The 15,329-nt window shown below is 49.2% G+C and overlaps 1 protein-coding gene across 1 annotated transcript in view; it reads right to left on the bottom strand.

Annotated features, from left to right (window-relative positions):
- Positions 1-1,139: 1,139 nt before the first annotated feature.
- The window catches only part of galnt16 (UDP-N-acetyl-alpha-D-galactosamine:polypeptide N-acetylgalactosaminyltransferase 16), a 115,710-nt gene continuing 101,520 nt past the window's right edge, over positions 1,140-15,329 (bottom strand). Inside the window, exons 13-14 of the mRNA XM_071366969.1 lie at positions 14,188-14,304; positions 1,140-1,566 (exon numbers count right to left, since the gene is read on the bottom strand). Of these exons, the coding sequence (XP_071223070.1) occupies positions 1,423-1,566; positions 14,188-14,304 (261 nt within the window). The 3' untranslated portion in view covers positions 1,140-1,422. The remainder of the gene's footprint in view (positions 1,567-14,187; positions 14,305-15,329) is intronic.

Below are 15,329 nucleotides of genomic sequence, written 5' to 3'. Positions count from 1 at the left end.
TCCTCCTCCTCCTCCTCCTCCTCCTCCTCCTCCTCCTCCTCCTCTCCCTCCTCCTCCTCCTCCTCCTCCTCCTCTCCCTCCTCCTCCTCCTCCTCTCTCTCCCAGTACCGGCTTCTCCTCCTCCTCCTCCTCCTCCTCTCTCCTCCACCTCTCCTCCTCCTCCTCCTCCTCCTCCTCCTCCTCTCCCTCCTCCTCTCCCTCCTCCTCCTCCTCCTCCTCCTCCTCTCTCTCCCAGTACCGGCTTCTCCTCCTCCTCCTCCTCCTCCTCCTCCTCCTCTCTCCTCCACCTCTCCTCCTCCTCCTCCTCCTCCTCCTCCTCTCCCTCCTCCTCCTCCTCCTCCTCCTCCTCCTCCTCTCCCTCCTCCTCCTCCTCCTCTCTCTCCCAGTACCGGCTTCTCCTCCTCCTCCTCCTCCTCCTCCTCCTCCTCCTCTCCCTCCTCCTCCTCCTCCTCTCTCTCCCAGTACCGGCTTCTCCTCCTCCTCCTCCTCCTCCTCCTCCTCCTCCTCCTCTCCCTCCTCCTCCTCCTCCTCCTCTCTCTCCCAGTACCGGCTTCTCCTCCTCCTCCTCCTCCTCCTCCTCCTCCTCCTCTCCCTCCTCCTCCTCCTCCTCTCTCTCCCAGTACCGGCTCCTCCTCCTCCTCCTCCTCCTCCTCCTCCTCTCCCTCCTCCTCCTCCTCCTCTCTCTCCCAGTACCGGCTTCTCCTCCTCCTCCTCCTCCTCCTCCTCCTCCTCCTCCTCCTCTCCCTCCTCCTCCTCCTCCTCTCTCTCCCAGTACCGGCTTCTCCTCCTCTCTCCAGCCACCAGTGTTCCTCCTCCTCCCTCCTCCTCCTCTCTCTCCCAGGGAAGGACAGTGAGCAGACAGACGTGATCCTCTGGGTCAAGCCAGTACCGGCTTATCCTTCCCTCCTCCTCTCCCCAGCCACCAGTGTTCCTCCTCCTCCCTCCTCCTCCTCTCTCCAGCCACCAGTGTTCCTCCTCCTCCCTCCTCCTCCTCTCTCCAGCCACCAGTGTTCCTCCTTCCTCCTCCTCCTCTCTCCAGCCACCAGTGTTCCTCTTCCTCCCCCTCCTCCTCCTCCTCCTCCTCTCCCCAGCCACCAGTGTTCCTCCTTCCTCCTCCTCCTTCTCCTCCTCTCCCCACCCACCAGTGTTCCTCCTTCCTCCTCCTCCTCTCTCCAGCCACCAGTGTTCCTCCTCCTCTCTCCAGCCACCAGTGTTCCTCCTCCTCCTCTCCCCAGCCACCAGTGTTCCTCCTTCCTCCTTCTCCTTCTCCTCCTCTCCCCAGCCACCAGTGTTCCTCCTCCTCTCTCCAGCCACCAGTGTTCCTCCTCCTCCCCCCTCCTCCTCCTCCTCTCCCCAGCCACTAGTGTATCTCCTTCTCCCTCCTCCTCCTCCTCCTCTCCCCAGCCACCAGGGTTCAGATAATCAGGTGATGAGTTGTGGCTCCCAGACCTGACTGGCCAGCTGGGAGCGACACTGAGTGATGGCTGGAGGGCCAGCCGGAGGCTGACTGTCCAGACACAGACCACTGACCATGTGCTGCAGGGCTGGTCCCTTCGGCTTCCACTTCTACGGTAGGTGAAGGAGGGACAGAGAGGGGGAAGAGGGAGAGAGAGAGAGAAAGAGAGAGGGGGGATAAAGAGAGAGGGGAGAGAGAGAGAGAGAATACGTTAAGGACACATGCAATAAAAAACTTATATTGACCTTGGACAGCATATCGTCATTTGGACAGCATATCGTCATTTGGACAGCATATCGTCATTTGGAAACCATAACGTCATTTGGACAGTTTAACATAATTTAGACAGCTTAACGTCATTTGGAGATTGTTAGGTAGATTGATAGAAGGCCGGCTAAGATTTGTAGGAAGCCCTAAGCAAGATCTGGTCCCCCCCCCCAAACAAAAATGTTTGTTAAAGTTTATTTAATGCAGTTATACACATTCTGCCATGGGGCAGAGAGAAAATGTTGCACATTTTCTGCAGTTCTACACATTTTGCCGAGAGACATTTTTGCAGTTTTAAAGCAGTTTTTTTTGTAGTTCTACACATTTTGCCATTAGGCAGAGAGAACATTTTGGTATTTTCTATGCAAATGTATTATAAAATCTAATCAAACACTTCAGGAGAACCCATGAGCTCATGTTGCGCAACATTTCTATAGGCTATGCAAGTGCGAGAGAAAACAGAGTTTTGATGGCCTCTATTAAAAAGAGGAGGATCCCATCAGCTTTCTATAGCCTTACTATATTTATTTTCTCAACTTTTTATTAAGCACATTGCTTATATTTACAACAGGAGTAGAGCCTACCTGGCTGGCATGAAAATAAACCATTGGGAAAAGCGTCCTCCATTTGCTATTCAAGTACATAGATGACATGCATTTTTTCCCGCTGCCTCTGTTTCAATACAGGTGCATGATAATGGTCCATTCTAAATCAAAACAAATGTCACACATATATTATGTAGTATATGTAAAGACAACATTAAATTAAGGATAGTCTGATGGGTGACAATATTAGCCGATCACTTGTGAATGATGTATAATCCCTTGTGAATGACGCCCACCATAAGGCAAGAAACAATGCCTTTTTTTGCGCGACTTTCTCTAATCATAGTCGCACACCTCATGTATCCTAGCCCATAGGCCTATATGTTTTAATAAGGTTAGTATCACAACTAACGTGGCCAAATAACTTCTTAAAATTAAGCATGTGAGTTTCAAGTTTGGGGAAGATCATTTTCACCATAAAAACTCACTTCTGATAATGGTGTTTTACGCTAATGGCACATTCCCGCTTATAGCCTACTAACATGTACGCATTGCTGCCCTTATAATGTGAAGAAATAGACTAATAGTTTATCAACATTTTAAGCTAAACATGGTGCTCGTGTATTCATTTGTGATGTTTCGCATCCCACAACTGTCCCAGACTATGTTTGGAATATTTATTTCTCACACAGAATAGGTCAACTTTTGTACTATGGGGGACTAGTGCTTTTGCTATTTTGTTAGTTCTACTCATCTTGTTGGCTGACAAAGTATATGTGGACACTTCTTCCAATATCTTTAATATGCACCTCGGAGTTGGATAAGGACACGCGCAGTTGAGTCCCCGATGTGTCTGTCTTCACTTGTAGCCTGTGAGAAAGACCCGATCACGTGACTGAGAGCCGTGTGAGTGAGAGGCGCTTCGGAGCGCGCAGCACTCAGGGAGAAGGTCACAACGCAGCACTCTGGGAGAAGGGCAAAACGGCCACTGTACTCCAGGCCACAAAAGGCATGGATCTTTTTCAGGGGGCATTACGGCCACACAAAGGGGATGCCGCCGTGTGAAATTAGAGGCATTATCAAGTGCTTGTCAAATTGTGAATGAGAGACTGATGAAGTGTGTACAGCCTGCGCAAAAAACAAAACAAAGCAGAGCTCATGCCTTTCAAATGACTTTTTAAACATCATCATGAGAGTCTCATCAAAAACAACATCAAAATATACAGACCAACTGTAGAGCACCTAAAGTTTAATAAGTCATATAGGAGTTAACTCATACTGCTGGAGGCAGAGCTTTCTCCTATAGAGCTCCATTTTTATGGAATGGTCTGCATACCCATGTGAGAGATGCAGACTCGGTCTCAACCTTTAAGTCTTTTTGAAGACTCATCTCTTCAATAGGTCCTATGATTGAGTGTAGTCTGGCCCAGGAGTGTGAAGGTGAACGGAAAGGCACTGGAGCAACGAACCGCCCTTGCTGTCTCTGCCTGGCCGGTTCCCCTTTCTCCACTGGGAGAGTTGGTGGTTGAAGTTGGTGGTTGAAGATATCCCTCTAGTGGTGTGGGCGCTGTGCTTTGGCAAAGTGGGTGGGGTTATATCCTGACTGTTTGGCCCTGTCCGGGGGTATCATCGGATGGGGCCACAGTGTCTCCTGACCCCTCCTGTCTCAGCCTCCAGTATTTATGCTGCAGTAGTTTATGTGTCGAGGGGCTAGGGTCAGTTTGTTATAGTCTCCTGTCTTATCCGGTGTCCTGTGTGAATTTAAGTATGCTCTCTCTAATTCTCTCTTTGTCTCTTTCTTTCTTTCTCTCTCTCGGAAGACCTGAGCCCTAGGACCATGCCTCAGGACTACCTGGCATGATGACTCCTTGCTGTCCCCAGTCCACCTGGCCGTGCTGCTGCTCCAGTTTCAACTGTTCTGCCTGCAGCTATGAAACCCTGACCTGTTCACCGGACGTGGTACCTGTCCCAGACCTGCTGTTTTCAACTCTCTAGAGACCGCAGGAGCGGTAGAGATACTCTGAATGATCGGCTATGAAAAGCCAACTGACATTTACTCCTGAGGTGCTGGCCTGTTGCACCCTCTACAACCACTGTTATTATTATTATTTGACCGTGCTGGTCATCTATGAACATTTGAACATGTTGGCCATGTTCTGTTATAATCTCCACCCGGCACAGCCAGAAGAGGACTGGCTACCCCTCATAGCCTGGTTCCTCTCTACCCGGCACAGCCAGAAGAGGACTGGCCACCCCTCATAGCCTGGTTCCTCTCTAGGTTTCTTCCTAGGTTCCTGCCTTTCTAGGGAGTTTTTCCTAGCCACCGTGCTTCTACACCTGCATTGCTTGCTGTTTGGGGTTTTAGGCTGGGTTTCTGTACAGCACTTTGAGATATCAGCTGATGTAAGAAGGGCTATATAAATACATTTGATTTGATTTGATGAGTTAACTCATATAGAAGTACCTATTTCTTTGTTAACCGCTCAACACAGAATAGCAGCATGTGGGCACTCCCTCAAATCATTTGGAGAAAATATTATGGCAGACGGCAGGGAGAGATGAGGGGAGAGGTGATTGAAGGGCGTAATCTTGTAGCCCGCTGGCTCCACCCCCGAGCCTTACTTGGACTTCCTGGCCCAACGACGCTCATTAAGCCATGGAGTGCTTGGGGAATAAAAGAGGAAGTGGGTGGCGCAAACAGGGAGATGACCGAGAGGGAAACATGTGGAGCAGAGAGAGAAGAGAGAGGGGAAACATGTGGAGCGAGAGAGAAGAGAGAGAGGGGAAACATGTGGAGCAGAGAGAGAAGAGAGAGAGGGGAAACATGTGGAGCAGAGAGAGAAGAGAGAGAGGGGAAACATGTGGAGCAGAGAGAGAAGAGAGAGAGGGGAAACATGTGGAGCGAGAGAGAAGAGAGAGAGGGGAAACATGTGGAGCGAGAGAGAAGAGAGAGAGGGGAAACATGTGGAGCAGAGAGAGAAGAGAGAGAGGGGAAACATGTGAAGCGAGAGAGAAGAGAGAGAGGGGAAACATGTGGAGCGAGAGAGAAGAGAGAGAGGGGAAACATGTGGAGCAGAGAAGAGAGAGAGGGGAAACATGTGGAGCAGAGAAGAGAGAGAGGGGAAACATGTGGAGCGAGAGAGAAGAGAGAGAGGGGAAACATGTGGAGCAGAGAGAGAAGAGAGAGAGGGGAGACATGTGGAGCGAGAGAGAAGAGAGAGAGGGGAAACATGTGGAGCAGAGAAGAGAGAGAGGGGAAACATGTGGAGCGAGAGAGAAGAGAGAGAGGGGAAACATGTGGAGCAGAGAGAGAAGAGAGAGAGGGGAAACATGTGGAGTGAGAAGAGAGAGAGGGGAAACATGTGGAGCGAGAGAGAAGAGAGAGAGGGGAAACATGTGGAGCAGAGAGAGAAGAGAGAGAGGGGAAACATGTGGAGCAGAGAGAGAAGAGAGAGAGGGGAAACATGTGGAGCAGAGAGAGAAGAGAGAGAGGGGAAACATGTGGAGCGAGAGATAAGAGAGAGAGGGGAAACATGTGGAGCGAGAGAGAAGAGAGAGAGGGGAAACATGTGGAGCAGAGAGAGAAGAGAGAGAGGGGAAACATGTGAAGTGAGAGAGAAGAGAGAGAGGGGAAACATGTGGAGCGAGAGAGAAGAGAGAGAGGGGAAACATGTGGAGCAGAGAAGAGAGAGAGGGGAAACATGTGGAGCGAGAGAGAAGAGAGAGAGGGGAAACATGTGGAGCAGAGAGAGAAGAGAGAGAGGGGAAACATGTGGAGCAGAGAGAGAAGAGAGAGAGGGGAAACATGTGGAGCGAGAAGAGAGAGAGGGGAAACATGTGGAGCGAGAAGAGAGAGAGGGGAAACATGTGGAGAGAGAAGAGAGAGAGGGGAAACATGTGGAGCGAGAGAGAAGAGAGAGAGGGGAAACATGTGGAGCGAGAAGAGAGAGAGGGGAAACATGTGGAGCAGAGAGAGAAGAGAGAGAGGGGAAACATGTGGAGCAGAGAGAGAAGAGAGAGAGGGGAAACATGTGGAGCAGAGAGAGAGAGAGGGGAAACATGTGGAGCGAGAGAGAAGAGAGAGAGGGGAAACATGTGGAGCAGAGAGAGAAGAGAGAGAGGGGAAACATGTGAAGCGAGAGAGAAGAGAGAGAGGGGAAACATGTGGAGCGAGAGAGAAGAGAGAGAGGGGAAACATGTGGAGCAGAGAGAGAAGAGAGAGAGGGGAAACATGTGGAGCGAGAGAGAAGAGAGAGAGGGGAAACATGTGGAGCGAGAAGAGAGAGAGGGGAAACATGTGGAGCGAGAAGAGAGAGAGGGGAAACATGTGGAGCAGAGAAGAGAGAGAGGGGAAACATGTGGAGCAGAGAGAGAGAGGGGAAACATGTGGAGCGAGAAGAGAGAGAGGGGAAACATGTGGAGCAGAGAGAGAAGAGAGAGAGGGGAAACATGTGGAGCGAGAGAGAAGAGAGAGAGGGGAAACATGTGGAGCAGAGAGAGAGAGAGGGGAAACATGTGGAGCAGAGAAGAGAGAGAGGGGAAACATGTGGAGCGAGAGAGAGAGGGGAGTGGAGAGAGAAGAGAGAGAGGGGAAACATGTGGAGCAGAGAGAGAAGAGAGAGAGGGGAAACATGTGGAGCGAGAGAGAAGAGAGAGAGGGGAAACATGTGGAGCAGAGAGAGAGAGAGGGGAAACATGTGGAGCGAGAAGAGAGAGAGGGGAAACATGTGGAGCAGAGAAGAGAGAGAGGGGAAACATGTGGAGCAGAGAGAGAGAGGGGAAACATGTGGAGAGAGAAGAGAGAGAGGGGAAACATGTGGAGCAGAGAGAGAGAGGGGAAACATGTGGAGCGAGAAGAGAGAGAGGGGAAACATGTGGAGCAGAGAGAGAAGAGAGAGAGGGGAAACATGTGGAGCGAGAGAGAAGAGAGAGAGGGGAAACATGTGGAGCAGAGAGAGAGAGAGGGGAAACATGTGGAGCGAGAAGAGAGAGAGGGGAAACATGTGGAGCGAGAGAGAAGAGAGAGAGATAATTATCTGTGTGATTACTCGTTGTGACCTGGGCTGTCTGATTACCTTCACTGTGTACCGAACCGGTTTGGCTGAGGACGTGAGTTTTAGGATTACCCCTGGAGAACGGAACGGACACAACGAGAAGTGATTGTGAACTGGTTGCTGAATTCACCCCCCCCCCTTTCCAACCGTGTGCAAATCTCCCTAATAAATTCTCCATTTACATTCTAGTTGTGCTCCCTGAGCGTGTTTGGTTATTGAACTTGGTGACGTGGAAACCCCACCCCCTTGAGCCTGCTACAATATATTTTATTCAGCTTTGTTTAATTGTATTCTTCATACTATAGAATAATATAACATAATGCCACGGAATTATAAGCAAGTCTTGTCTGCTAAATGAACTAGTGTAGCCCACAGCCAATACGGCCTAGCCAGGTCAGGACCTGCTAAATGAACTAGTGTAGCCCACAGCCAATACGGCCTAGCCAGGTCAGGACCTGCTAAATGAACTAGTGTAGCCCACAGCCAATACGGCCTAGCCAGGTCAGGACCTGCTAAATGAACTAGTGTAGCCCACAGCCAATACGGCCTAGCCAGGTCAGGACCTGCTAAATGAACTAGTGTAGCCCACAGCCAATACGGCCTAGCCAGGTCAGGACCTGCTAAATGAACTAGTGTAGCCCACAGCCAATACGGCCTAGCCAGGTCAGGACCTGCTAAATGAACTAGTGTAGCCCACAGCCAATACGGCCTAGCCAGGTCAGGACCTGCTAAATGAACTAGTGTAGCCCACAGCCAATACGGCCTAGCCAGGTCAGGACCTGCTAAATGAACTAGTGTAGCCCACAGCCAATACGGCCTAGCCAGGTCAGGACCTGCTAAATGAACTAGTGTAGCCCACAGCCAATACGGCCTAGCCAGGTCAGGACCTGCTAAATGAACTAGTGTAGCCCACAGCCAATACGGCCTAGCCAGGTCAGGACCTGCTAAATGAACTAGTGTAGCCCACAGCCAATACGGCCTAGCCAGGTCAGGACCTGCTAAATGAACTAGTGTAGCCCACAGCCAATACGGCCTAGCCAGGTCAGGACCTGCTAAATGAACTAGTGTAGCCCACAGCCAATACGGCCTAGCCAGGTCAGGACCTGCTAAATGAACTAGTGTAGCCCACAGCCAATACGGCCTAGCCAGGTCAGGACCTGCTAAATGAACTAGTGTAGCCCACAGCCAATACGGCCTAGCCAGGTCAGGACCTGCTAAATGAACTAGTGTAGCCCACAGCCAATACGGCCTAGCCAGGTCAGGACCTGCTAAATGAACTAGTGTAGCCCACAGCCAATACGGCCTAGCCAGGTCAGGACCTGCTAAATGAACTAGTGTAGCCCACAGCCAATACGGCCTAGCCAGGTCAGGACCTGCTAAATGAACTAGTGTAGCCCACAGCCAATACGGCCTAGCCAGGTCAGGACCTGCTAAATGAACTAGTGTAGCCCACAGCCAATACGGCCTAGCCAGGTCAGGACCTGCTAAATGAACTAGTGTAGCCCACAGCCAATACGGCCTAGCCAGGTCAGGACCTGCTAAATGAACTAGTGTAGCCCACAGCCAATACGGCCTAGCCAGGTCAGGACCTGCTAAATGAACTAGTGTAGCCCACAGCCAATACGGCCTAGCCAGGTCAGGACCTGCTAAATGAACTAGTGTAGCCCACAGCCAATACGGCCTAGCCAGGTCAGGACCTGCTAAATGAACTAGTGTAGCCCACAGCCAATACGGCCTAGCCAGGTCAGGACCTGCTAAATGAACTAGTGTAGCCCACAGCCAATACGGCCTAGCCAGGTCAGGACCTGCTAAATGAACTAGTGTAGCCCACAGCCAATACGGCCTAGCCAGGTCAGGACCTGCTAAATGAACTAGTGTAGCCCACAGCCAATACGGCCTAGCCAGGTCAGGACCTGCTAAATGAACTAGTGTAGCCCACAGCCAATACGGCATAGCCAGGTCAGGACCCTAACATAAGGACAACTCAGAGTATGCTATTCTGTTCTTCTGAAATAGACTCCATTTTCTTCATATCATGTTTCTTTAGACCTGTCTAACATAAATAATGGATTTATTGTGAAGGTGTAGGCTATATCACATGGATTTATTTGACCTTTTAAAATGGCATGTAGGCTGTGTATGGAAGCCAGGAGACGCTAAATGTGTTCATGTTAATTAACGGTCACTTACCGTGAGACCCGACAGTTATTTGCTTGACAATCGCAGGAAAACTGACGGGAAATTTTCCGTGACCGACCACAGCCCTAGTTGAGACCCCGATATCTGACTTGTGTTTATAGAGGCGTATTGGTATCTGACCAGAAGGTTTGCGTTAGAGCTGAGTAATGGGGATTACAGTAATCAAGATTGATTGAGCTGTTTTCTTTGGAAAGACACTGGAGAACAGACCAGAACACTCAGCCCAGCTGCAGACAAAGAGAATGATGCAACCCGGCCCATATGTCTCACAATAAACACCCCTAGGACTGTCCCAACGAGGCACCCTATTGCCTATATAGTGCAGTACATCTGACCAGAGATTTAATCACGTTAACGAAGAGAGACGAAAGCCTGTGCGATTCATTCTGATTAAGACTGAAACATGAGGACATGGTTTCTGCTGGAGAAGGAACAGTAGGGTCATATTTGGTCTTTGTTGCGGACTAACATTCCTCAATAAGTCACGACAAAGAGGTCTAAATTATACCATCTCTATCCAACAATCGTTTAAAGCAAGTGCTCCGTCCCAGAGGTCCGTAACTCCCATCACAGTCGATACAGTGGGAATGAGATAACTCTACAGGGAACACAGTGGGAATGAGATAACTCTACAGGGAACACAGTGGGAATGAGATAACTCTACAGAGAACACAGTGGGAATGAGATAACTCTACAGTCGATACAGTGGGAATGAGATAACTCTACAGGGAACACAGTGGGAATGAGATAACTCTACAGGGAACACAGTGGGAATGAGATAACTCTACAGGGAACACAGTGGGAATGAGATAACTCTACAGGGAACACAGTGGGAATGAGATAACTCTACAGTCGATACAGTGGGAATGAGATAACTCTACAGGGAACACAGTGGGAATGAGATAACTCTACAGGGAACACGGTGGGAAGGAGATAACTCTACAGGGAACACGGTGGGAATGAGATAACTCTACAGGGAACACAGTGGGAATGAGATAACTCTACAGGGAACACAGTGGGAATGAGATAACTCTACAGGGAACACAGTGGGAATGAGATAACTCTACAGGGAACACAGTGGGAATGAGATAACTCTACAGGGAACACAGTGGGAATGAGATAACTCTACAGTCGATACAGTGGGAATGAGATAACTCTACAGGGAACACAGTGGGAATGAGATAACTCTACAGGGAACACAGTGGGAATGAGATAACTCTACAGGGAACACAGTGGGAATGAGATAACTCTACAGGGAACACAGTGGGAATGAGATAACTCTACAGGGAACACAGTGGGAATGAGATAACTCTACAGTCGATACAGTGGGAATGAGATAACTCTACAGGGAACACAGTAGGAATGAGATAACTCTACAGGGAACACAGTGGGAATGAGATAACTCTACAGTCGATACAGTGGGAATGAGATAACTCTACAGGGAACACGGTGGGAATGAGATAACTCTACAGTCGATACAGTGGGAATGAGATAACTCTACAGGGAACACAGTGGGAATGAGATAACTCTACAGGGAACACAGTGGGAATGAGATAACTCTACAGGGAACACAGTGGGAATGAGATAACTCTACAGTCGATACAGTGGGAATGAGATAACTCTACAGTCGATACAGTGGGAATGAGATAACTCTACAGGGAACACAGTGGGAATGAGATAACTCTACAGTCGATACAGTGGGAATGAGATAACTCTACAGGGAACACAGTGGGAATGAGATAACTCTACAGGGAACACAGTGGGAATGAGATAACTCTACAGTCGATACAGTGGGAATGAGATAACTCTACAGGGAACATAGTGGGAATGAATTAACTCTACAGGGAACACAGTGGGAATGAGATAACTCTACAGGGAACACGGTGGGAATGAGATAACTCTACAGTCGATACAGTGGGAATGAGATAACTCTACAGGGAACACAGTGGGAATGAGATAACTCTACAGGGAACACAGTGGGAATGAGATAACTCTACAGGGAACACGGTGGGAATGAGATAACTCTACAGGGAACACAGTGGGAATGAGATAACTCTACAGGGAACACAGTGGGAATGAGATAACTCTACAGTCGATACAGGGGGAATGAGATAACTCTACAGGGAACACAGTGGGAATGAGATAACTCTACAGGGAACACAGTGGGAATTAGATAACTCTACAGGGAACACAGTGGGAATGAGATAACTCTACAGTCGATACAGTGGGAATAAGATAACTCTACAGGGAACACAGTGGGAATAAGATAACTCTACAGGGAACACAGTGGGAATGAGATAACTCTACAGGGAACACAGTGGGAATGAGATAACTCTACAGTCGATACAGTGGGAATGAGATAACTCTACAGGGAACACAGTGGGAATGAGATAACTCTACAGGGAACACAGTGGGAATGAGATAACTCTACAGGGAACACAGTGGGAATGAGATAACTCTACAGGGAACACAGTGGGAATGAGATAACTCTACAGGGAACACAGTGGGAATGAGATAACTCTACAGGGAACACGGTGGGAATGAGATAACTCTACAGGGAACACGGTGGGAATGAGATAACTCTACAGGGAACACAGTGGGAATGAGATAACTCTACAGGGAACACAGTGGGAATGAGATAACTCTACAGGGAACACAGTGGGAATGAGATAACTCTACAGGGAACACGGTGGGAATGAGATAACTCTACAGGGAACACGGTGGGAATGAGATAACTCTACAGTCGATACAGTGGGAATAAGATAACTCTACAGGGAACACAGTGGGAATGAGATAACTCTACAGGGAACACAGTGGGAATGAGATAACTCTACAGGGAACACAGTGGGAATGAGATAACTCTACAGGGAACACAGTGGGAATGAGATAACTCTACAGGGAACACAGTGGGAATGAGATAACTCTACAGGGAAAATGAGGAGGGATGGAGAACAGACCAGATACAGAGGATACGTCTCAAATGGCACCCTGTTCCCTACATAGTGCACTACTTTAGACCAGAGCCCTATGTCACCCTGTTCCCTACATAGTGCACTACTTTAGACCAGAACCCTATTGAACCCTGTTCCCTACATAGTGCACTACTTTAGACCAGAGCCCTATTGAACCCTGTTCCCTACATAGTGCACTACTTTAGACCAGAGCCCTATTGAACCCTGTTCCCTACATAGTGCACTACTTTAGACCAGAGCCCTATTGAACCCTGTTCCCTACATAGTGCACTACTTTAGACCAGAGCCCTATTGAACCCTGTTCCCTACATAGTGCACTACTTTAGACCAGAGCCCTATTGAACCCTGTTCCCTACATAGTGCACTACTTTAGACCAGAGCCCTATGTCACCCTGTTCCCTACATAGTGCACTACTTTTGACCAGAGCCCTATGTCACCCTATTCCCTATATAGTGCACTACTTTTGACCAGAGCCCTATGTCACCCTATTCCCTATATAGTACACTACTATAGACCAGGGCCCTATTCCCTATATAGTGCACTACTTTAGACCAGAGCCCTATACCCTATATAGTACACTACTTTAGACCAGGGCCCTATTCCCTATATAGGCCATTTGGGTCTATCTCCTGGTCTGAGGTTAGTCTCCATAGTAACAGAATGGGTATAGTCCTGGTCTGAGGTTAGTCCCCACAGTAACAGGGTTCAATAGGGCTCTGGTCTAAAGTAGTGCACTATGTAGGGAATAGTGTGACATAGGGCTCTGGTCAAAAGTAGTGCACTATGTAGGGAATAGGGTGCCATAGGGCTCTGGTCTAAAGTAGTGCACTATATAGGGAATAGGGTGACATAGGGTTCCGGTCTAAAGTAGTGCACTATATAGGGAATAGGGCTCTGGTCTAAAGTAGTGCACTATATAGGGAATAGGGCTCTGGTCTAAAGTAGTGCACTATATAGGGAATAGGGCTCCGGTCTAAAGTAGTGCACTATATAGGGAATAGGGCTCTGGTCAAAAGTAGTGCACTATATAGGGAATAGGGTGCCATAGGGCTCTGGTCTAAAGTAGTGCACTATATAGGGAATAGGGTGCCATTTGGGAAGTAACTGAGCTTTGGGCTGGAGAGGCCGATCATGGCTCAGAGCAGCAGTGAATCATGGGAACACTGACTGACTCCCTAGGAACTGTAGAGAGATGGGACTGCTGGGAGATGAGAGGATACGCTGGCCCAGTTCCTAACACATGGTTCGGGTTAGAGCTCCCGCCTAGATGCTATAGATCAACAGTGGAGCTGGCCCAACTGCAGCTGAGGTGGAGGGATGGAGAGATGGGGGGATAGAGGGATGGAGAGGGGGATGGAGAGATGGAGAGATGGGGGTGGGGGATGGAGAGATGGAGAGATGGGGGATGGAGAGATGGAGAGATGGGGGATGGGGGGATGGAGGGATGGGGGGGTGGAGAGATGGGGGGATGGAGAAATGGGGGGATGGGGGATGGAGAGATGGGGGGATAGAGGGATGGAGAGATGGGGGATGGAGAGATAGAGAGATGGGGGGATGGAGAGATGGAGAGATGGGGGGTGAAGAGATGGGGGGATGGAGAGATGGAGAGATGGGGGATGGAGAGATGGAGAGATGGGGGGATGGAGAGATGGGGGGATGGAGGGATGTCTGTCTGTCTGCCTGCCTGTCTCACCTGTCGGGGCTCCTTGTTGCTGCAAGGTTCCATCTTGACCTTTGACCCGGCAGTAAAAGCTGTGATGGCGAGACACAGGTCCTGCTGGCGTAGGAGAGGCTCCACCAGCTGCCATCTCTGAGAGAGAGAGAGAGAGAGAGAGAGAGAGAGAGAGAGAGAGAGAGAGAGAGAGAGAGAGAGAGAGAGAGAGAGAGAGAGAGAGAGAGAGAGAGGAGAGTCATTTCCGTGAAGAGACGACGGAGAAAAAGAGGACGGAGGTCGGACTGCCTTCTGAGAATTCGTAGACGATCGAATAAACCCCCCCCACCTGCCTTCCGTTCTACTAGCTAACATGCAATCATTGGAAAATAAAACCGACGAGCTACGAGGAAGATTAAAGTACCATCGGGACATTAAAAACTGTAATATCTTATGTTTCATGGAGTCGTGGCTGAACGACGACATTATCAACATACAGCTGGCTGGTTATACGATGTACCGGCAGGATAGAACAGCGGCGTCTGGTAAGACAAGGGACGGTGGTCTATGTATATATGTAAACAACAGCTGGTGCACGATGTCTAAGGAAGTCTCGAGGTTTTCCTCGCCTGAGGTAGAGTATCTCATGATAAGCTGTAGACCACACTATCTACCTAGAGAGTTTCCATCTGTATTTTTTGTAGCTGTCTACATACCACCACAGACTGATGCTGGCACTAAGACCACCCTCAACAAGCTGTATAGGGCCATTACCAAACAGGAAAACGCTCATCCAGAGGCGGTGCTCCTAGTGGCCGGGGACTTTAATGCAGGGAAACTTAAATACGTCTTACCTAATTTCTACCAGCATGTTAAATGTGCAACCAGAGGGAAGAAAACTCTGGACCACCTTTACTCCACACACAGAGACGCATACAAAGCTCTCCCTCGCCCTCCATTTGGTAAATCTGACCATATCTCTATCCTCCTGATTCCTGCTTACAAGCAAAAATTAAAGCAGGAAGCACCAGTGACTCGGTCAATAAAAAAGTGGTCAGATGAAGCAGATGCTAAACTACAGGACTGTTTTGCAGCACAGACTGGAATATGTTCCGGGGTTCTTCTTATGGCATTGAGGAGTACACCACATCAGTCATTGGCTTCATCAGTAAGTGCATCGATGA

Source organism: Salvelinus alpinus, chromosome 25 (genome assembly GCF_045679555.1).
Source record: "Salvelinus alpinus chromosome 25, SLU_Salpinus.1, whole genome shotgun sequence".
In the NCBI taxonomy this organism is placed as follows: domain Eukaryota; kingdom Metazoa; phylum Chordata; class Actinopteri; order Salmoniformes; family Salmonidae; genus Salvelinus; species Salvelinus alpinus.
The sequence above is the reverse complement of the archived record's forward strand: the minus strand, read 5'-3'. Positions and strand labels throughout refer to the sequence as shown.